Source organism: Cuculus canorus, chromosome 2 (genome assembly GCF_017976375.1).
Source record: "Cuculus canorus isolate bCucCan1 chromosome 2, bCucCan1.pri, whole genome shotgun sequence".
Taxonomy (NCBI): Eukaryota; Metazoa; Chordata; class Aves; order Cuculiformes; family Cuculidae; genus Cuculus; species Cuculus canorus.
This window is the reverse complement of record NC_071402.1, coordinates 149,209,530-149,232,882: the sequence shown is the minus strand read 5'-3', so window position 1 is coordinate 149,232,882 and position 23,353 is coordinate 149,209,530. Positions and strand designations below refer to the sequence as shown.

Genomic DNA, 23,353 nt, shown 5'->3' with positions numbered 1-23,353 from the left:
AGGATTTATATGGTTCTTTGTCTAAAACTAGTATATAGTTTATGAGGAGCGGCTGAAGGACCTGGGGTCGTTTAGCCTTGAGAAGAGGTGGCCGAGGGGAGACCTTATTGCTCTCTACAACTATCTGAAAGGAGGTTGTAGAGAGGTGGGTGCTGGCCTCTTCTCCCAAGTGACAGAGGACAGGACAAGGGGGAATGGCCTCAAGCCGTAGCAGGGGAGGTTCAGGTTGGATATCAGGAAAAAAAATTCATAGAAAGGGTCATGAGGCACTGGCAGAGGCTGTCCAGGGAGGTGGTGGAGTTACCATCCCTGGAGGTATTTAAAAGACGGGTAGATGAGGTGCTCAGGGACATGGTTTAGTCGCAGATAGGAATGGTTGGAGTCCATAATCCAAGAGGTCTTTTCCAACCTGGTGATTCTATGATTCTACGATTCTATATACCCACTGCTTTTGTAAGATGTTGTGCCTTTTTTTAGAAGGGCATCCAGTTCTGCACTGAATTGTAAAATACAAATATTACTGCCTTCGCTTCGAAGACTTTGTCCTTTTCAATATTTTACCAGTGAATGTTTCTCACGTGCATGAGATTTCTGGGAAATTTTACACACCTGCCCGTTAGTGTGAAACACACCGTGCCCCAGCTCTGGTCTGGCTGCACACGATGGATGGAGATCCCCGCCTCCTGCTGCTCAGCCCTGACAAAGGGCGCTCGCTTTCTAAAACTCCGCAACGAGCCCCAGGGCGTTTATCCGCCGCCCTTTTCGGTGTCGGCGGCCGGAGGGGCAGCGCCCGGCCCGGCGGGGCGGGGGCTCCCTGCGGCGGGGGCTGCGCCGCTTCCGCCCCGCGCCGGATGTGGCCGCCGGGGCTCAGAGGCTGCGGAGCGCGGCCGGGCTGCTCGCCGCCCCTCTCCGTGTCTTCCTGCCGCTCCTCCCGCCCGCCGGCCGCGGCTCTCAGGTGAGTGCGGGCCGCCCCCCCCCCCCCCGGGCCCTCGGCCGCCCTCGGGGCCGCCGCGCCGGGCGCTGCTGAGGAGCGGCCTCGGCTCCATCCCAGCCCCGTTGTTTCCGCCCGAAACGGCTTTGTACCCGCGAGAACCGAGCACGAGCCCTTCCTCTTCTTCTCCCGTCACTCCGTTATGTCTTTTTTTCTTTTTAAGATTTTTTGTTGAGGGTGTCTGGTCTGCGGGCGGTGCGGCCGTGGTGCCCCCCGAGGAGGCTGCTCCCTAACTTTGTGTCCTTCTGCGTAACCTTAGGACGAGCCCAGACGAGCCCCTCTGCTTTATAGACTGAGCTCACGTACCCTGACGCGCTACGAACGGAGGGAAAATGAACCCCCCCAAAATAGAATAGAATAGACTGGAATGGAATCGTTGGGGTTGGAAGGGACCTTCCCTGAAGTGTGTCACAGCTGTGCTGTCGGTGGTGGGACGGCGTCGACCTGGCCTTCCACACCGGGAGGATGGTTTGGAACTATCCAAACTGCCTAAAAGTTGTGTCTGTAAAGACCCATTTGCAGTGTTTCTCTCTTTTTTTCCTGAGCTCAAACCGGTGAAAGTGAAAAGAGGGAAGAATTAATATGCTTAATGTATGCAGAGTTGGAGTAGATATTTGGTTCCGCTTGTAGAAGGAAATTAAATAAAAAGATTGTGCGTATGCAAAGAAGAGGAAAACTTTTTCAGGATAAGCCTTGAACCGTTGTTCAAGGACATTTTGTTGTTTGTGAGAAGGGAAGCTTCCAAGTGTGTTTTTATCTCGTTACATCTTCCAGCTTGTCAAAGTGTGTTTCATTAGAGAGTTTTGAAAGTATGCTTTCTATAACATTAACTTGTGGAAGATTTCTGTAAAGAACTGGTGGGACAGCTTTTTTGAAAGTGATTCGATGTCATTGAATACACCTTGTAATGATACAAACATCTATTGTTCAGGCACCCATTTTGCAACATGACAGCAGTATCTTCCTCCTTAAGCAGATTTCTGAAACTGTTTTCCAAGCAGGCCTGCAGTTGGCATTTCTTACAGAATATTTTTGAAAGTGAGCTGGTAACCTCAAGAATCCTCAAGTATGTTTTCTAATGAGTAGTTTACATTAGATAAGATCTTGTGTGTCAGCCCTAACATGTCTTGTTATAATAACTTTAAATGTAGCTCAGTGTGTTGTGGACCTGGGCAATTATTTTAATAAAAAGTATCTGCACCAAGCATTAACATTTAAAGTAGTGGGCATTGTACTGTGTGTTTTTTTTTTTTTTTAATGTCAGTTGTTTATGTGTACATTTGTCCCTAAACTAAGTTTATTACGTTAAATCTAAAGGTAAATTTCTACAATGACACTGTCTCTATAATGTAGACATGCCTTTCCACCATCTTTCTTTTAAAATTAGGACTTGTTTAAAGCATGCAGTCTTTTATGTGGACTGAAATGCTTGACAGCACTGGCACAGTCACGGGAGAAACATTGGTGATGTATCTTAAAATGTGGTGATGGTGTCTTAAAAGAAGAGCTTACATCTACAGAGTTCCGAAACTGCAAGCCAGAACTAGTAAGTGTCAAGGAAGGAGAAGTAAGTGGTATTGCATTTTGTACATTTGAGATAAGATACGGGATTGTTTTATGTCATGGAATTTTTCAGTCTTGGAGCTAAGACTAGTAGCTTGTCTTGTGAGGTGAAGGCTAAAGTGAAGGTTTTGTTTTGGAGGCCACCACTTCAGACCTCTGTGGGGATAGTTTGTTAGTATTCTACATAAGACCACTGAGGAAGGGGCGGGAACTAGGGTGGTCTCCTTACAAACCAGAGTGATCTGTTATTTTCTCATCCTTCAGTAATGGCCACTAACTAGTTTGAGAATGTCTTAGTGTTTCAAGATGGAAGGACTGGGTGCTTGCAGTGCTGTTGGAAGATTTGGTAGTTCTCTGTAACAGATTGTATGAGGAAATACTTCAAGAATGTGCTGTGCAAAGAATATTTATTGGTGCTTCAGAAAAGCTTGCTAAATTTACTAGAGTTATTGTCAAAGTTACTTGCTTTTGTTGATGTCTTAAGCAGTAAGAGATTCTAATTTACTAGCAAGTAGTACATTCCCAGGTGTAGAGCAATGACATTGGAAGTCACTCTGCTTGCGTAAAAGTATAATAGTAATTTATCTAGTACAGTGGTAATAAGTACCTGAATATTGTTTGTTTAGAGACTAGCACTGTAGGATTCTGGCCTCTGAATGTGGTACAGCGCTTCCTTAAAGAAATACCTGGTTAAATCTCCTTTGCTCTTGAACTTCCTTAGTATATCTTACCTCCGGGGTCTTGTATTTGCATTCCTGTGCATCCACGTGGACTACTTCTAAGCTATTAGCAATTTGATAACACAGGAATGGAAGCTAAAATGTCCATGAAACAGCTAAAGAAATAGAGTAGCCTTCGAGCATATTATAAGATTTAACCAGCATTAAGTGACTTATCAAGATCTGATGCTGTTCATTGAACTCTCCAATAACGTCAGCTGATCAGTACCTGTTAATAAAATAAGGTATTATACGTACAGGTAAGTAACTAGTATTAAATATAAGATTATATTGTATCATGTAACATGTAAACTAGCTGGAACAGAGAGCATGCTCAGCAAGCGTAGGTGGCACAGATCACAAGGGGAAGTTATATGCTTTCAGGACATGGGCAATTTCACTTAACAGGTCTTGGTCTAAAGATTATTGGTGGACCCAGGCAGGTTTCTTCTGTATCCTAAGTTAAAAACAAAAGTCATTGAAGTTTGATGATTATTGTTGTTTAATATTAGTTAAAATAAGTCTGTATGGTTGAGAGTGTCGTTTCTTGCTTTAGCGGACTATTTGACAGGCTGGGTCTGCAGTGCATTTTGATGTGATTGCAGCATTTGCTAACATAGTTGAATTAGCAAGGTAAAAGCTTGCTAGCAGCAAGACTGGGATGGTTTGTGCTTCAGCGTTGGTGTTAGAAGCTTGCTCAGAGTAGATACTAATGTGTTAAAGCTTTTGTTGTTGATTTCCAGCTGTATAACATACTTAAAATTCATTGGTGCAGCTTCTTTATTGTGCTCTCTGTGTAAGGGAGGCTGTCACGGTTTCAGTGGTGGATGCTTTCCTCTTTTATATTTTTAAGAACATCCAGTTTTGTTTGTAAATGCTGCACTAAATTTAGAAAAAAAAAATTAATGTTGTAATACTTGAGTGGTTTTCATAGGGTTTGAGCATACTTATCAGTGGTTATAACATCATCTGTGATGATCTGGAACGGTTTGTTTCCTAAATATTTATTTAGAATAACAACTAGTCTTTCAAAGAAGTCTGTTTAGCCTGATTTTTCTCAGGTGTGCTGTGTTCTTGAAGCTTGCATTGAATTAATGGCACTTGAATGTACAGCATCCTTGAAACAGATTGTTCACTGAAGACCTGAAAATGGAAGTTTTACTCCTTTAAGCTTGATTTCTTTGCATATAAATAAAGAATGTAGTGGCATACTTTGATACTTAAATTCGCTTAACTCATGAGTAATGATGCCAAACTGCATTACATATAATTAAGAACTTAATAACTGTAATAATTCTCTTCTCTTTCCCTTTTCTGTCCCTGCTTTGTGAAAAAAAACCCCAATGTTAATTGGTGTCTTGTATCTTAAGTTCTTGATATTGCACAGGACAATAATTACTGTTGTAACAAGCCTTTGTTTCTTATGTAGTATGCACTGAATTTTTGTTCAAAACCGTGTATGAAAATGAGAGACCTGAGACTTAAAAGATTGAAGAGCACACACAAATTGTTTCTGGTTTTTGTATTTGTTTGGGGGTTTTTTGTGGATTTTTGTTTGTTTGTTTTAACAGTCTTTTAAATAGTAAGTGTTATTATTTCTAAACTCTAAACAAAGTGGAGCAGAGAGATCTCGGATAAGAGATGTTGCTGAAACTTCCTGAAGCTTTCCCTTTCCAGACTTGTGTTGTCTGGAATGAACAAAAAAGGAAATGCAGTACTGTAGCCATTCTGTCTGTGCTCTTGACACTCCTCAAAACAGATTTTCTCCCTGGCTCCAGCAGCATGCATACCCCAGAAATTCTTTCCTTTCAGCAGTCTGCTTGTTCCATGTTCTAGAATAGAAGTAGGCAAGTAGAATTAGTTGATTGCTTCAGCAAATTTTTATGTCTTGAAAGACCAGTGTGTCCACTTTTTGTGCCATTTCTTTATTGTAGCTGAATAAAACAGTGATAGGTTACACATCTGCTCTCTACTGTTGCTCTGATTAAATATTTCCTGTGACTGAATACATAGTAACATCTGTTACAGAAAGGTAGGTGGCAGAACTTTAATTTAACACACTGTAAAATATGCTGTGAGTTTAATTAAATGGTATAACTAAAATACCAAAGTATCTTTGCATTCAGAAAGTAGTAATCACCTATAGTCTAGATGTTTTCTAGGACACATTTTTCTCCCCTACTTCTGCTGATTGACTTTGTCAGAAATTAATTTTGTACCTTTCTCTTGAGGCTTTGACAGATCATTTTGTGAAGAGCACTATGCAAATGTAGCGTTTTCCGAAAGGATTGAGCAGATAACTCAGTATGTCTCATAAGCTCACTTTTTAGTAGTACAGTACTTGTGAATTGTCACCCTTACTGAACATAGTTCAGTAACATAGCACTCTTCCCTCTTTTTTTTTTTTTTCTTTCTTTCTTTGAAACTACTTCTGTTCAGCTTCTTTTACTCTTGCTCATTTTTAGCTTTTGTGAATTCAGCTTCATTTGGTTCAGGAAATGAGACTTCTATGCTTCTTGTTGATTTTCATCCTACTTGCAGAATTGTAGAAGGAAATGAATTTAGCGAGTTTGTTTTTTCACAACCTGTTTGTAACACTCAGAAGTTATGATTAACTATATCTCACTAACAATATATAAGGGGATCATTTTGAGGCCTTTTTTTTTTTCTATGTTGTTTAGTGTGATTTGATGCTTAGTCTTGACTTGTGTTGATGTCTTCTTCTTTGCTCCCCCTTCCTGTTGTCTAGTGTGTTCTAACTACAAAAGTTTCAGAAATGTGAAAGACTTACTGGTTTGTATTCTACTGACTGTTTCACTAATCAATATTTAATATGGTTTTCATAGGCTATGTAACATGACACTGATATTCTGGACAGGTAATTTTCATTGTTTGAAAACCTTACATAATAGGGGGAATCAGGTAACTGCTAGAAATGAGCACCTTATTTATTTATTTTTTTTAGCATCATATTGCCAAGGATCTGTTTTGTGAAATCTTCTCTTGGAAAACCTGTAGCTTCTTACTGTTGCAATTAGCATAAAAATAGTTCTGAAATTGTCAAAGTGAAGTTACTATTTAAAGGGACACTGTCACTTTTTAAAGCTGAATTTACTTTCTGTTTCTAAAAATTCTTTAATTATTGTTCCCTTACTGGAAGTTGATAAAGCTGTTTGGAATTTAGAATCATACTAAAGGCAGTGAAGCTGTCCTTTGGTTTCTCCTTCCTGTCCTCTGTATGCACATGCCTGCTTGTTGCCTCTTTGGTTTCAGCTTTGCTGTGGCTGTGTGCACCCTCTTGCAGAGCCTGGTGAAAAGCGTGCATGATTGCTCTCTCTGGAACTGTGCATGAGTGATGTGGTCATGCCGGTGCATGAGGAGAGGGCAGTTACTGGTGATGACACTGGCTGGAGGTGAAGTGCTGCTACCCAATAGATACAGTAGTGGAGGTGTTTCTTACCTAATCTTTTCTGTTTGATTGTGAGCTGGGAAAGTAGAAACTTTTGTGTAGTTGATGTGAGAATTTCACTGTATGAAAATGTAATGTCATCCATTTGACTGTGTCCCTTTAAATTCTACATGCAAGAATGTATTAGCTATAAAATCTGTACGTGCTGATACTGACTGGTACAGTTGATTCGCTTGAGGGAGGTAATGCCACCCAGAGAGACATTGACAAGATTGAGGAGCGGGCCCGTGTGATCCTCGTGAAGTTCAGTGAGGCTAACTGCAGGGTCCTCTACCTTGGATTGGACAGCCACCAAAGTCAATACAGACTGGGGGACGAAGGATTGAGAGCAGCCCTGCAGAAGGACTTGGGGGTAGTGGTGGATGAAAAATTGGATATGAAGCAGCCATGTGTGCTTTGCAGTGAGTGGTACAAGAAAGATGTGGACCTTTTGGAACGAGTCCAGAGGAGGGCCAGGAAGATGATCAGAGAGGCAGAATGTCACTCCCATAAATAAAAGCTAAGAGAATTGGGGTTGTTCAGACTGGAGGAGTCTCTGAGGCTACCTTATTGCAGCTTGTAAGAAAGGAGGCTTATAAAAGAGATGAAGAGAGGCTTTTTACCAGGGCCTGTAGTGACAGCACAAGGTAGAGTAGTTTTAAACTAAATGAGGGTAGATGTAGTCTAGATGTAGGAAAGAATTTTTTTACAGGGAGAGTGATGAAACAGTGGAACAGGTTGCCCAGAGAGGTGGTAGGTGCCCCATCCCTGGAAACGTTTGAGGTCAGGTTAGAGGAGGCCTTGAGCAACCTGACTGAGTTGAAAGATGTCCCTGTTCATTGCAGGAAGTTTGGACTAGCTGATCTTTAAAGGTCCCTTCCAACCCAAACCATTCTATGAAAGGAATCCAGAAAAGGCAATTTGGTAAAAGCCTCTAAAATGAAGTAGCTTGGCAGCAGAGGGCAACATAGTGAAGGCATAAGCCATGTTAACATCTCCATTTAGAACCACACCGTAGGAGACATATCTGGCAGGAATTAGAAATCAGATTTTTTTTTTTTTTCACAGAGCTTTAGTAAAATGATGTTAACTGGTATATATGATCATGTGTAACTATATGTATGTATAGCTATAAAAATGCAACACGTCTGTGCGAGCACACAGTGTGTGGTGGTTTGGGCCTTAAACTATAATCCCAAACATCGCAGAAACCAGTAAACTGAAAGCCATTGAAAGGATGGTTCCCAAGGGAGATAGGAAGGAAGGTGGAAGAGAGGGGAGTATACGTGTGTTTGAGATCTGATCATTTTCTGAAAAGCAATAGAAATGTGTTGAGCACTAAAAACCTGTTCCTAATTCTTGACCATATGTCCAAGAACAGAAAGATACTTAGTGAAGCCCAGAAAATTGGCAATGACTTGTTTGTGGGATGGACTTTTTTTAGTTTCAGTCCTGTCTTTCTGTGGTAGAGGAATCTAGCCACAGTAAAAAAAAAAAATCTAGTCAAATAAAAAACTACCCAATGGTCATTCTTCTTTCTTCTTTAATTTGTGAATATAGCTAATTAATTACTACCAATTAAGCACACATTAAAAGCTCTGATGGGATTAGGTGCAGGGGAGGAGTGTGCAGAGTTCAGAGGGAATGAACAAAATCATCTCAATGTGGTACAAAATATAGGTGGAACCTGAATTTTGTTTTAGATTCTCTTTGGAATTGGTGTCAGGTTACTGGAACTTGATTCTTCAAAAACCTAATTAAAATACTGCTTTTTTTAATGAGAAAATTTGAGGATGGTTGGGCCTCAAAACCTTAACTAAGTCTAATCTCATTTTGACATAAATTCATGTGTCTATGTATTTTCATTTTGTGATATAAAAACCAAGCCAGATTAAAAACTTTATTTTTGGTATATTCTGTGTTTTTAGTAAGGTATGCTTTTCCTTGGCTTTATGATATGCTAAAAAGCAGAAAAAAACATGTCAAAACTACCAAACTGGTTAATGCCTGCTCTTGTTAATATCAATGGTGCTCATTCCTAGCTTGAGATCTCCTGTGTTGGCGGATCTTAAATTGGAAATGGTCCTGGGTTTGGTTTAAATTTTCTCTGATCAACTTATTTAAAAGGAAGCTCAATTGCCTTGTTAGCTTTGCCAGCTCTGCTCTCCTACTCCTCTGCAGACTATTGCAGCTGTTTTAAGTTATAATTGTTTCAAAAGTCATTTATGCTGGAGAATGAATTTTTATTTTCTTCTCATGTTCTCAATAATTGAAAAATTGTGAGAAATCAATCCTAAAATGTGAAATGTTTAACAACTGGTACACCATGGAGGTAAAAATAACTTCTGTTGACTATCAGGTTTAAATTAAAAAAAACCCAACAACAACTATAATAAAAAGTTTGTAAAAATAAGAATTTGACAGTAAAGAACATATTCTCCAGGTTTATGAAAGAAATCAAATACAATTTGATTTTTTTTGAATGGGAAAAGCAGTAGATCATGCATGGTAATATTAATTGGTGATACTGTCAGGTGTTTTTTAGGGGTATTAAAGTGCATATTTGGCTTTAACAAGCTGACAAGAATTAACAGCAACAACAGCTTGGTAAGTCAGGTGCGCTTCACTCTTCTCATAAATTCATGGGTATTTTGCTATCAAGAAAGTGAAGCTGTGAGCTGTCAGTGGTGGAAAGTAGTTTTCAGAACTTCTGACGTTAAAATTAATTTCTGCTTACGTGTGAACTAGCACATTGATTAAATTTTGTATGCTAACACTTAATGTTACATAATACATTTTTAACCTGGCAGTGTCCCTAAATTATCATGTCTGTTTGCTTTCATTTTCCAGCTGGGTTTTTATTTTGCATGCATTTCAGTGAAATATAGTATGCATAATAGTTGTTTTCTGGAAGCATTTTGGGGCTGTCTCTGCTCGTGTTCTCCAAAATGAGCAAGGTAGTGGGATTTGTTTTTCTCCTGTGGATCTTTGTTGGCTAATGAATAAGTAAAGCAGAAGTGATTCCACTTTATTTACATATATGCATATGTGGTTTTGAACTTAATGTTTGAAGAATCGCTTCTGTTTAATCACAACCCGAACAACTCCAAAATTTAGTACAACTAAATATTTCTATCTGGAGAAAAAAATTCTCAGCTCTGGTTAGTTTGGCAAAGCAATTTATAATTTGTAATGCTTGTCCTTAGTTTATCGTAGGAGCCGCTGTGAAGCTGTTTTTTTGAAGTAATGCCAATAGAAAGTGGAAGCTGTGCATCTGCTCGCCAAGCAAAGCAGAAACGTAAATCGCATAGCCTTTCAATCCGAAGAACCAACAGTTCCGAGCAAGAACGGGCAGGACTGCAGAGAGACATGTTGGAAGGGCAGGTAAGATAATACATTGCTGCTTGAGTAATTTCCTTAACTTTTTTATGAGGAGTGTTTTCTATGCAGAGAAATTTGAACTTGGAATAGTTGTAACCCAGGAATATGAATAAACCAAAATTGTTTGTCTTTACAACTCTGATAGGGAAGGTATTAGTGGGAATGCTGTTCTGCGTTCCTTTCCATAAAATAAACAAATATTGCCAGCTTGACAGGGGTGTGAGCTAACTTTTTTTTTTTTAATTTGGCTCAAATGAAGGTATGGTTTTCTGTGTATTAAGGGAGAGAAAAACAGCCCTAAACTTCTCTGATTTTCTTAGTCTGTGTAGTGGATGTGGTCTGGAGCCGCGTGGAGTGCTTCACTTGACAATATTGAGATTAACTGTAGGTAAGGCACCTTCCTAAAGTGTTTGAAGTGGTGCTGCCAGATAAGCAAATAGCAGTTTGAAAACTATTTATGGTCAAGTTGATTATGCAGTGTTAATGTGGGCCTGGCAAAGATAGTGCAAAACTTAATTTTTATCAGAGAGGTGGTTTGAAATGCTAATGGTAATTAGCTGTGAGAAACTTTGCTTCCTGGACTCTGCAGCTACTTTAAAGGGAAAACCTTGTGTTTTCTCAGTATTGTGACTGATTTTAAAATATTTTTTCAGTGGAATCTATTGTTCACTTAATTACAGTGTTAGTTTTCTGGGAACTAACAGATTCTAAGTTGTTGCTTCTGGTCATCTAGAACTTAAAGAATGTAAGCAGTACGGTAGAAAACTGTCCATGCACTTGAGCTATTACAGCCTTATGTCAGGAAAGAGGTGAAGGGCAGCTAAGAGGTCAAGGCATACTGTCACTTTTGTGTAGGAAACCAAAATATTAAGCTGTTATAGTATTTCTTATCAAACTCTGTAAGTATATTATGCTGTATGTAATATGTGTATGTTTTACATATAATCTTATTTAATTTTGTTGACCTTTAATCTGTAGCAGCCAGTAATTCTAATGAGTAGCGAGTATTAATGCCCCTTCACAGTGGAGCTGTCCAGATAAGTACTTTTTCAGATAAACAGATAAAATTATTACATGGTATTTTAATAATCTAATTTAAATAATGCCATCCTTAAAGAGAGTAATGGAAGTGGATACATTCTACTATGCTGGTGACTTTGGCACAGTTTTAGATTTGCTTATGCTTTCAGGCTCTGAGGATTGGATTGAAAACCTTTCATGCATCTCTTTTTCTGTTTTGGAAGTTGTAGGATAACTTAGTTTCTTTCATAACTTTGTTGTATGGAACTGTTGGGTAATTGAGTCAGAAGTAATTATTGTAACTTCAGAGTTTTCCTTAATAATGTTTAATTTGTACTGTTCTTATTTAATCAGTTTTGTTTTAAGTTAATTTTAGTGGGCATTTGTTTCACATTCTGGTTAACTGTGAATGCATGAACAAAAGTACTGTCTCAAGGGAGAGGCATGTGAAGATTCAGAAGGCAGTATCCTAGAAGAACGTAAGAAGCATAGGACCATTTCTTTTTGCACAGTGCCTGTTTCAGCACAGTGCCACACTTAAAGTAATTGTGAAAGTGGTATGAAACTGAATTACGCGTGAAGCATGTATGCTTTATGTCATGTCTCTTAGTGATTTCTTTTGCTCTTCACTTTAAATTTGATGTTTACAAATAACTTACAAAGTCAGGATCATGATAGGGTTTTCTAATTGTTTCTGAAGACAATTGACTGTATGAACTAGAATGTGAATGAGATGAAATTCTGGTTGTTTAGATGCTAACTTGGTGGAGGGAGCATGCTGCCCTCTGATGGCTGCTGTGCACGTGCTTCTTCTCAGTTCAGTCATTTTATAGGAATGGAACCAGTTTTCTTAGCCTGTGTAGTGGATGCAGTCTGGAGCTGTGTGGAGTGCTAACTTGGTAAGAGGTGCACTCTGCCCTCTGATTGCTGCTGTGCACCCACTTCTTCCCAGTTCAGTTAGTTTATAGGAATAGAACAAATTTCTTTTGATTTGAGTTTGCTGGAACACTTAAGAATGAAACCATCTATAGCCATCCTTGAATTTGCATTGCATAATCAAGTTCATTGGAATTTGGGTGGTGTCCTGTGCTATAACATTTGTACTCCCAGCTAGTAGTGCTGCTTCTGTACTTCTAGACTTAAAATAATGGGTTGTACTGTGGCAGAAGCTGACTCAGTTTTCTTTTTTTGTCCATAGCTGATGATTTCAAGGTTTTGAAATTACATGCCTGTGCTTTGTTTAAAAAAAAAAAAAGTAGATGTTACTGATGAGCACATTCCCTGTATACTTGATAAGTAAACATTGATATATTAGTAATATGATATACATGATACCATATCAGTTTCTCTTTGAAATTTGGTAACTTGTTTCATTGCACAGATATTTCTCAGTTTTTGAAAACAGCTGCATTGTTTACAGGTTTGTCCAGTAATAAGATGTCATCTTACTGAAATCTGAGACGATGGGTTAGACATGCAAAAAAGTAGTTGAGCTTTTTCATTGTTAGGATAAGACTCAGTTAAGTGGAAACTTCTTTTAAAATAAGTTTGTAGCTGGCTACCTAGATAAATAGTAAGTGCCGTAAGGCAATTTACAGACTGTGGTCCACCAGCAACTGAAGAATAGAATAGGTTTAGTAGAATTTATTTATGTAGTGAGTAAGGATGTCTCATCCTTTGATCCATAATTGTAGTGGATTAATTGATTATAGTTATTAGACTAATGACTGTATTTTCTCCTGTTTTATTTTTAGTAGCGTGCTGTGATTTACATTTTAATTTGTCTCTTAGTATTAAGTTCTCAATGTATTGCAGTCTCTTATCTTCTGCTTTACTCACTGTTTGCTCAACATTATTTGACAGAATCATTGCTACAGTGAAATCCTTAACTCCCAACAGAAATTGGTATTTACTTCTTTTGGATATGGTATGCATTTTTTCAGAGAAAATGTGATGATGATCTCTGTTTTATAGGTAGATGAATAAAATTTAAATAAGTTGCTAACAAACTTGTCGTCAAGCTGTGCATTGGGCTCAGATCGTATAAATCCTGTGTTAGTGGTTTTATTACGTACTTATTTTTGTGCCTTGGAATCGCTATGTTGATGATGCAGAAAAAAACCCATAACCCAGCCCTCTTCTGTGGATTTACTTCAAAATACTTTCTGTGAAGAAGAGATACTTGAATAATAGCTGGGTAGGGGAGGATTAGAAAGTGCAGTTTCCTTCACACTTACTTATGATTAGTAACAAGAGTAGGTAAATGTTGAAAATAAGTTTAAAAGGTTTGTTTGTCTCAAGCTTTGGTAATAAGGTGCTTTGTGATGATAACTTTGTAATTGAATGCATAGTAAACTTCTGAAGTAGTTTGTCAACCAAAGGTATTCTTTCTTCTTGAACTTGACATTGTATTGTAAATTTTTTCTCACCTTTGTTTGTAATGAGTTGTGTGTTTTGGTTTTATATTTTTCCACTGGTAAAAACAAAGAAAATCCTGCAAGTGATTTGAGTTCTGTCCCTTGGAAGAGAAAGAATATGTAAAATTAATAATTCTATGATGCACAAAGCTGCTTTTCTAGTAGTAGTTTTAATTTCCCTCCTTGCTGGGAGATAGAGAGAACTGTTAAAATCGGTTTAAGATTGAAGAGTAACTACATAAAAGTATGTAAAGAAAAATATAAACCCTGATATTTTCCTTTCTAGGATTCTAAACTACCATCTTCTATTCGGAATACACTCCTTGAACTTTTTGGACAAATAGAGCGAGAGTTTGAAAATCTGTATATTGAAAATTTGGAATGTGAGTATCTGTTTTTTTCCAGCAACTTATGAATTGTTTGGATTTAGGATATAGTAGCGCTAATAGAGACACCTTGGGTACTGTGGTGAATTAGTGTAGCTTTTCTGTGAGGAACTTGATGTTTGTTTTCAACTTTTACTAAAGTTGGAGTTTGTATGTTTTCAGAAAAGTCACTTTCTTAGCTCTTTAACATGAGTAGTGAGAACTGATGTGTGACATCATCTTGACTCTTGGGCGAAGAAAGTGAAGTAGCTGTCTTGTTGTCATTGTAGGCTCTAGTATACACCACGTTAATCTGTCATTAACTCCATTCAGCCATTAAGTTTGCGGCTTTGTTGTATATTTATAGGCTCAATTTTAATTATGTTTTATTAGGAAATAGAGTTGGAAAAGTATCTTACTTGAAAAAGTGTAAAATAATGGTAGATTTGGATCATACTACTTAGTACGTCGCCTAACCAGCACCTGAAACTTTATGAATTTTGAAGTCAAGGACTTGGATAAAAAATCCAGATATATGTGCAAAAAATGTTACTTTTTTTAATGACGGTGCAGTCGTATGGTAATGTAAGTGATCCAAGGTGGTGTAAGAGGATCCAAAGTAAGTTGTACAGGCAGTCATGTAGTAGAGCCTCTGCTCAATTTTCCTTGCTGCATTTTGGAAGCTGAGTTGGATGGCTTGGCTTCTGTATTGTGAAATCTATCAGAGTATCTCCAAGTCAAATTTTTTTACATGCCTAATCAGTTCTCAGAGCTAAACACTCATGTTAAAGTTCTTGCATGCTTTTTGAAACTGTGCTGACTTTTTATTCTCTTCAAATGAGATTGTGTTGGTTAAAGGCTATCAACACTACACGTTTTTTAGTGTCAATTCGCTCAACTGACTGTTGATAGTGAGAACAGTAGGGATTTCTACCCCATCCCAAATTTCAGAACTGTCAGAAAACAAGCAATAATTTTGTACCCTCCATTTCTATTTCTTCTGCGCCTTCCTTCTTCACCTGGTGGTTCTAGTTTGCTCCTAGACTTTTTGGTCTCTTTCCCACCCCCCTGGCAATTTCTCTTTTTTTTTCTCTTCTGATGCTTAGTCTGTTATTTTCTTGTTCTTGGTTTACTTCCTACAGTAGTGTTGCAGTTACGGGCTTTTTTTCCTGCATGTTCATACATTTCCTTTCCCTTATTAGAACTTATTTCTAGCTTCTTTCTTTTCTTATCCATTCCAGGCTTCAATCTTAATCCTTTCAGGCAATTCTTGTATCTGCCTCACTTGTTTACTTCAGTCATTTGTTATTACAAGCCTGTCTCTTTGTTTACTCCTCTTTCGAATTGTAGGTGTTTTACAAAAATTTGGGTTTATTCAAATGGGAGCACATGAAAGACAATCTAGCTTTGCTCATTTCAAGCACTTGTGTGTGGTGTGGAAGTGTAGACTAACTTTTCTAGTGCTTAGAACTGAGACTTCAGTGAACTTCTCAGAAATGACAAGAATCCTACTCCTGGTGGGTCATATTCTACTTTTCAAAGCTTGGGAGTAAGTGGCTTGTTTTAAAGGAGTCCTAAGAATTTGTGGAAAGAGTCACTCTTGAGAACAGTGAAAAACTGCTTGGTTAAAGTCTCTCAGTAAGATTTGACCTGAGGAGAACACTTAGAGTGTCAGCCCAGATACTGAGAAAAAGCTATAAGCCACTGAAATTGTTACTTATAAAATGAATTTGAGCAACTCTAACCCTGCCCAGCCACTGGAAATCATTTACAAGTACCTGGTTTGTTTTAGCTATGCTGTCACTATCTTGTGTTGAAATAGTACTGGTGAGAGTTACGAATAATTGACAGAAAACTGTACTCTTGATGCAATTACATGCTTTGTCTGATGTACAATAAAAATATTTTGATCATATTTAGTATTTCTAAAGCACCTGAATGTAAAATGTGTATGTTATTCTACATTTTTTTGATGTATTTCAAGGTATAAAGATGTACATTTGCTGCACGGCCTTTCTTACTGCAGCTAACAGTGAACAGGCATTCAGAGGAGAATGTGATTTTGTGATTAATAAAATCTTTGTCAAGAAATGCCATACTAATTCTGTGGCTAAAATATTTCTGATACTGTGAATTTTCTATCTTCTGCTGGATTTTGTTCAATACAGATGTGCCATATATTTCACAGAAGCTGTTTTGTTAATCCTTAGCCACATTTGTTAGTAAAAGTAACAGTAATTAGAAGCCACTAATATGTTCTTTGGAATCTCAGTCAAGGTTGATGTTTGGAAAATTCAGCACGAGTCTTGGTCTATGTCTTGGTGAGACCTGCTTTATAAAATCACAGTTGATGTCTTTTCCTGCCCTTAGCGTAAAATAGATTACTTACTAAACATAACAATTCTTAAATTAAATAGTATGTTATTAAATAGTATGTTATTAAATAGTATGTTATTGATGTTGTTAATGATACTCAATTTTTTGTGTTAATGTGTATTTTTGTTACTATTAGTACGTAGAGAGATTGATACGCTGAATGAGCGTTTAGCAGGTGAAGGACAGACAATTGATGGAGCTGAACTGAGCAAAGGACAACTGAAAACAAAAGGTAAGAGAACCACAAAAATTCCTGAACTAGATTTTTTTTAATTTACTTTAAACTTAGAATCTTATTGAAGGGAATTAATACCAGTTACTTATACAAAGAAGTTAATGTTGCATTTGAAATATCTTCTTTTTTTTTTTTTTGTTGCAACAGCCAGTCATAGTACCAGTCAGCTTTCTCAGAAATTAAAGACAACTTACAAGGCATCAACTAGCAAGGTATGAGACAAACTAATTCTGCTTATCTATGTGTACTAACATGGCTGTCTTGAAGTTGTAAATTGTGGTTTCTTTAACCTGAGTAGCGCTATTCTTTAAGTAAGCCTGCCTCTTGAGGAACAGTATTTTTATCTTGGGTTCATCAATTGCCCATTATTACTTCAACCACACTATATAACATTTTTACAGTAATTGCTCATCTTATTTGAAGAATGAATGTAGGAGGGGAGAGAGGGTACATGTGTGTATGTATGAAATTTCAGTTTCACGAGGGAAATAGAAAACTTAGTAGATAGTGAATTTCTGAATAAAGATTTGGGTATTGCAGTTGAAATGGGGATTCAAGTAGGCATCTATATGTATTCTACTACAGTTTTTTTTATTTTAAAATTAGTTTTATGTTTTGGCTCTGAGACTAGAGTGGTTTGTTTCCTTTATGTTGCAAGCCTTGCAAGCTAGACCTAGTGATTTTTTTTTCTGGTCTCTTAGCACAGTTACCTTTTCTGAATATTTTTCATTTTGCACATCTGCATGTGGTTTATGTTTCTTTTCTTCTTTCTCTCTCCTCTCCTATTTTAATTTTCATAGAGAACTTAGTTGCTGCTCTTTTTGCACTATCTCAGGGTCATTTGATTATATATTATTAACAGTAAATGAAATGTGAGGAAGCCACGTTGGGATCTGGTGCATGAATAAACTTTTTAAGCAGCTCTTTGCTGACCTCTATTGCAGGCTAATGTGTGGCTATGGAATAAGTACCTTGGAAATACCATCTGTTAAGGAGTCTGAAAGTTTGAGAGTAAGAGTAAGAATAATATGGTGAAATAGATCTAAATTGCCGTGTTTTATTTAATCTCCTTTTTATTTTATTATTTCTCAAACTTTTCTTTTTTATTCTTGCCAGTCTGATGCATAGAGTTGCCTGTTCCTTTAAGAGTTAGTGACTGATGAATTCGGTAATGGGGGCACTTAAATAAGAACAACATGATGTTAATAAGGACAGTATAGTATTAGTACACCTCCTATGTAGTAGGTTGGAGGTTTTGTTGTGTGAGTTTTTTTTTTTAAGGCTCGTGTTAAATACTTGCCTTCTTTTACTTCCTTCCAATGTAGCGCTCATGCTCTTCCCTATGCAAGACAGGCAGGAGGACCTCCCAACTTCAGCATGGAAAGCTGAGAAGTACAGGTGGAGACTCCTGAGTAACTGCTTTGCTTTTCACTGTTCTCTTGTGCGTGCACAGCAAAGTGGTCATGAGTAGCAGAACATGAAGAATTTCATACCTTATTATAGACAGTATATGTATCTATTATATAAATTGATAACCAACAGATATATTTCTTTCCACTACTTGGAATCAGAATTTACTGGGAGGTAGAGAGGAGGGCTGAGGGAAATGATAATGTTGAGAGCATCTCCGTCCAGTGTGTTATTTGAAACCTTTCTGGACTTCAAGGAGTGGCTTTATTTCAGTCGCTTCTTCCTTCCTACATAGAAGAGTCAAAGCTGTAACATTCTGCCTTTTTACCCACAAAGACACTATAGCCAAAATTCAGGTAAGACTGTAACTAAGCTTCTAACAAACTATTGTCTTTCAGCCTGTATCCTCACTGGGTGCAGTTAGAGTTCCCTAATACCGTACCTGGGAAAATGATGTTTTAAAAGTTCAGCAGCTTTGAAATTCTTATGTCTTTATTTTGTATGAGCATTAAATGGACAGTGCCGTTTACCGAAGGTCAGTTTTGTTCCAAATTCAGTGAAACAGTAGATAACAACTTTTCTCCTCAGTCCATCCTTTTTACTGTTACTGTATGCCCTGTGTTCCTAATTTAAAACTTGTCAGAAGTCTTTTTTTAAATTATTTTTTTTCTTTTTCCTTGTGGGTAATCAGAAGAGACTTAAGTTTTACAAACCAATTGTTTTGGTTTTCTCACTGCCAACATATAAAGAGTTTAGATTTGTTCTGAAAGGAGCTTTCGATATTTACTTGTTCTAATAAGAAAGCTGATCCTTGACTGCTTCAGTATTAGTAAAACATGCTAAGACTAAAGCAATCTGTTTCTTTTCTTGGGGAAAATGCTGAGGTAAACATGCTTAATTGTGGTTCTTCATAGAAAATTCCCATACTTGTATACTTTTTATCCCTTATCCAGGTCAGGAGTCTGAATATTAAGGTGACAAAACTCATTGTAGAAAAGGATGCTTTTAGCAGCCAGATTTATCCACCAGTGCCCAAGTCCCAAAGAGACTTGAGGAGACTTAGTGCTTGGTACACTAAAAATAATTTTTTGTTTATGTTAATAGACAAGATCCTGTATTTAATTGCAGTTGTTTGTAGATGCAGGAATCACTGTGAAATTCATGTTTTGATGTTAACAAGAGGTTATTGCTGATGATAACAATCCCTGGATATGACAGTTGTTAAGACATTGGGAAAACATTAACAGTTTATGCAGAATCCTAAAATAAACTGAAATTATATAACTAGCTCCATCATAAATTTAACTTCCAGGATCTCTGAGTCTTTTGGATTCGGAAAAGAACTCTTAAAGGAAGGTGATTCTTCACCCAGCAGTTGAAGGGAATAGATCTTATTGGAAGATGTAGTTTTTGACTTCACTGCTTAATGTTGCTCCATAGGAAATTACATCATCCAGCCAGTGTAATGCTGCTGAACTGGTCCTGAGTTGACTGAGTTTTAATTCTTATTTCTAATGTGTCCTGTCCACTTAAGAAACATTTTTACAAGGTGTTTCAATTTGTTTGCTATGCAGTTGTTTCAATTTGTAGTCAGTTTTCAATTGTTTAAATGGCAAACAGTTGTTTTCTTACTAACAAAACTTTGTATAGAAGAAGGTGTTTGAAACTATATGGATTTAAGAAAGGACAGACAAAGCTGAAACACACTCAGATATGATTGCCTACTTATTTGCATTTGTATATGATAATTGGAGGTCTGCTGAAGTTATGTTTGACAACTTTCTGCGGTGTGGAAGCCTCCTTTTAGGAAGTTGCATATTAAATATTTAAGTATTTCCTTTCCCTTCTTTTGTGGATCAGCAACCAGGAAGTAATCCAGGCACTATTTCATTTGTCCAATTACTGCTATGTGAAGTGAGGGACAGCAAAAAAGAAAGGAAAAAAAGATGTGTAGTAGAAGTGTGTGATAAATAAATGCATATATCTGGGCATTTAGTGTTAGGTAGTGTTCTAGAACTCCAGTCTTCCATGTGTTCATTCAGGACTGCTAATACAGCCTTGCCATTAAATGAGTAATGAAACCACTCTCCAGCAGCTTTGGAAAATATGTGTGTGTTTGAGTGGGAGGTTTTCCTAGAAAACTTTTGCATGAGGATTTGACTCAACATTAGAAAGACATAGTGTGAGCATAGTTCAAGTGTGCAGTTGAGAGCTGAAAAAATTCAGGTGTGGAAGTTGAGCTGAGCACTATATTAGTCCTTAGCTGTTTACTTAATTCTGCTGTTCCACTTCTCGTGCGTGACTCCATTTAGTTTAAGGACTACTCGCTGTGAAAGTTGTCTGTAGGGTTGTGTTCAAGGCCTATGAAACTGCAATATGGCTCAACTAATTATCTTTACCATTAAGCCATTTTCAGTACATGCTGAATGATTGTTGCTCCTTCTGCTGTGAAACTGAAACGCATATTAGCTATTAAGCTGGAGTTCAAATAGGGCATTATCATTTCATCATTGGAAAGTTGACATGCTCAGGACTTGGAATGCTCTTGCAGATATTCTTTAACTTTTAAAAACCTTTTTTGCAACTAATTTGCTTTAATGACATACTTAAGACCCTTTTATACCAAAAACTAATGGGATTTCGACCTTAGTTTATTGTATCTGAAATTTAGACATAATTGGTTTTCTAACTTTTACTAAGCTGTAGATAAGTCTTAATGTGATTTGTGGTGATGCATTTAAAGGTTCTGGCTTAAACGGTCAGATAGATACGTGCCCATAATTACATGCAGAAAAAAGTACTCATAAATTGAAGTTGTCTTTTCGTTTTAGTTATAACAAAAATTTTCAGATAGTCTTCCTCAGTGAACAGCTATGATCTTCAAGGCTTGTGGGGTGAAAATAGGCTATTTTTAACAGTGTTTTTGCTTTCTAAAGTAATTTTTCACCACTCTTGATTTCAGTTGTCTCTGGAAGTGTTCCATCAAGACAAACTTTTTTTTTTTAATCAAATATTGCACTCTCCTTTCATCTGAAAATGCAGAATTTCTGGAGTTTTGTTCCTTCTGTAGATATTGATGTTTTAAGCCTTCCTGTACTAAAGCGCCTTGCAATTTTACCATTTTTGTTAGACTTTATTCCTCTCGTTTGGTATTACTTATGCACATACTAATTTAGATTTAATGAGTCTTCTCTTTTTTTCCCCTCATAGCATTGACTTTGAGGGAGTGTGCTCTTCAATCAAATGTTTAGATGAGTTTGATATATCTTTTAAAAAAAAGCTTAATAAAGCAAATGGGCATGTGCTTGATTTGCTTAGCTTTGTGCAGTTTTGAAGAAAAACAGCGAGTGTTTTAAATGAGAATGTTTATAGATTTTACCAGAATTATGTAGTAAGTACTTTTTTTTTCAAAGACATTACTCTGGATAACATGGAGTGTCTTTCAGTTATCAAATGTACTTCTTTAGGAGTAGGCAAGGAAATTTTTTTTTTTTTATTTTATTTTTCTTAAATTATAATCCTTTACCTAAACTGAATGGGAAGCACACTACATTTGTACAAATCATTTCTCCAACGAGATTGTGTTGTTGTAGTATAGAGTAGTTTACCTTGTGTTTAGGAAAAAAGGGGGGTGTTATAAAAAGAGAAAAAAAGGAGAAAAAATTAAAAGGTATGTTTGCATCCAGACTCACTTTGCTATCATCAAATGTCAAATTTTTGACAACAGTGAACTGTCATAGTGCTGAAGAATTATGGTGAAAAACTTAGTATCTATTTGTATATGAGGTAATTACTTAATCTTGAGTAAGTGTGGAAAAATATGTTGGTCTCTCTGCTATTTCAGATTGTTTCCAGTTTTAAAACTACAACATCAAGGGCAATCTGTCAACTGGTAAAAGAATACGTTGGCCACAGGGATGGTATTTGGGATGTCAGTGTCGCGAAAACTCAACCAGTGGTGTTGGGAACTGCGTCTGCTGGTAAAGTTTTGTGTTGCTTGAATATTTAGAAAATTTTAGTTTAGTCCCTAAGCTACAGTAAAGGTAGTTCAGAAGCGTACTTAAATACTTACCTTCCATGCTGAAAGTGTCGATTTAAAGAAGTTCAGAAAAATTCTTAAATTACAGTTTCTTTGAGATGCAGTTAGAAGGTTCAGGCATTCTTGTTGATATTTCTGAAGTATGTGCCTGTTAACTTCCATGCAGATCACACGTCTTAGTGTCACCTCTAGCTGGTTGGATGATGTAAACTGGTGATTTGGAGAGCTGCTTGCTTGGAGAGGTCTCTCACACAGAATAGAAATCCCCACAGAGTTTCTGCTGTAGTACTGTTTATCCTTTAAGGTCATGGGTTGCATATTTTTGCATTCTTATATTCATCTGGCTTTTCCCTAAGGATCTAGGGGCAACTGAAAATCTTAATTGTAGATCTTATGTTAAATTATTAGATTCTTTCCTCTCTACTTTAGAGAGGGAACAAGTATTATGAATAAGGCACTAAATTGACTACCATCAAAAATCAATGTAGAGTCTTGTGGGTTTTGGAAAATTATTAGGGAAACCATAACCAGGTAGAATGAGTCAGTTGGAAGTGATAGTCTTTTGAAACTGGAACAGAGACTGAAGGCACTTACTAGAAATAAATATTACAGACCAGAAACCTGTACTTCATAAACTGAACTGGTATAATTTTTAATTGTCCAATGAGGGGCACATTTTGTCTTTATGTGAGATATCTTGTCTTTGTCCTGATTTAACTTGGAAACAGACATTCTCCAGTTCAGCATTATTTTGATTATTTAATTTGAGGTGTGGCAGGCTAATGATTTCCTTTTTAAGTAAGTTTTCATAGTGCTCTGCAGTGATCTGCATTCATTTGTGACTTCTGTGCATAGAGCTTATAGTGACTGCCTGACTTTTTTGCTACTGAATGCTTTCTGTGTTCTTTCTAAATCTCACGTAACACAGTTGGAGCATTAGTTGTAAGTATTTAGCCAAGTTAGGAAAATTATCAGAAGTAGAATTTGCCTTTCAATACTTACTGCAAATTAATCCGATTGGGACAGCACCTTTACTTTTTTTGGGACGTGTGTATTAAGCTATAATGATAGGAAGCTTACACATATATATATATGTAAGGTAATAATCAAGATAAGTTGGTATGTTCTACGTTTCAAGTCTACTTCATATAATATGCTCTACATTTGAAGATAACTTGTTTGTTAAACCACTTAGAAGTGAAAATGATGCAATTATAACTATTTACAGCTGCTTTTTTTTATTCTTTGTAGATCACACTGCTTTGCTGTGGAGCATAGAAACAGGGAAGTGCCTTGTAAAGTATGTAGGGCATGTTGGATCAGGTAAGATAAGGGCATGTTGTGAAAACTGGAACCCAAATGTGTTTGGGAGGGGAGGAGGTGTCTGGG

At 37.2% G+C, this 23,353-nt stretch overlaps 1 protein-coding gene across 4 annotated transcripts in view; it reads left to right on the top strand.

Moving 5' to 3' along the window:
• Nucleotides 1–797: 797 nt before the first annotated feature.
• WDR37 (WD repeat domain 37) overlaps nt 798–23,353 on the top strand; it is a 46,003-nt gene continuing 23,447 nt past the window's right edge. The window contains exons 1-9 of one of the 4 annotated variants that reach the window (XM_054058723.1): nt 828–955; nt 2,379–2,537; nt 6,120–6,151; nt 9,928–10,105; nt 13,826–13,922; nt 16,417–16,512; nt 16,663–16,727; nt 21,770–21,905; nt 23,216–23,287. In XM_054058723.1, coding sequence (XP_053914698.1) covers nt 9,968–10,105; nt 13,826–13,922; nt 16,417–16,512; nt 16,663–16,727; nt 21,770–21,905; nt 23,216–23,287 — 604 coding nt within the window. In that variant the 5' untranslated portion in view covers nt 828–955; nt 2,379–2,537; nt 6,120–6,151; nt 9,928–9,967. Of the gene's footprint in view, nt 956–2,378; nt 2,538–6,119; nt 6,152–9,927; nt 10,106–13,825; nt 13,923–16,416; nt 16,513–16,662; nt 16,728–21,769; nt 21,906–23,215; nt 23,288–23,353 lie in introns of all 4 variants that reach the window. The other 3 variants (XM_054058724.1, XM_054058722.1, XM_054058721.1) reach the window with 3 other exon arrangements.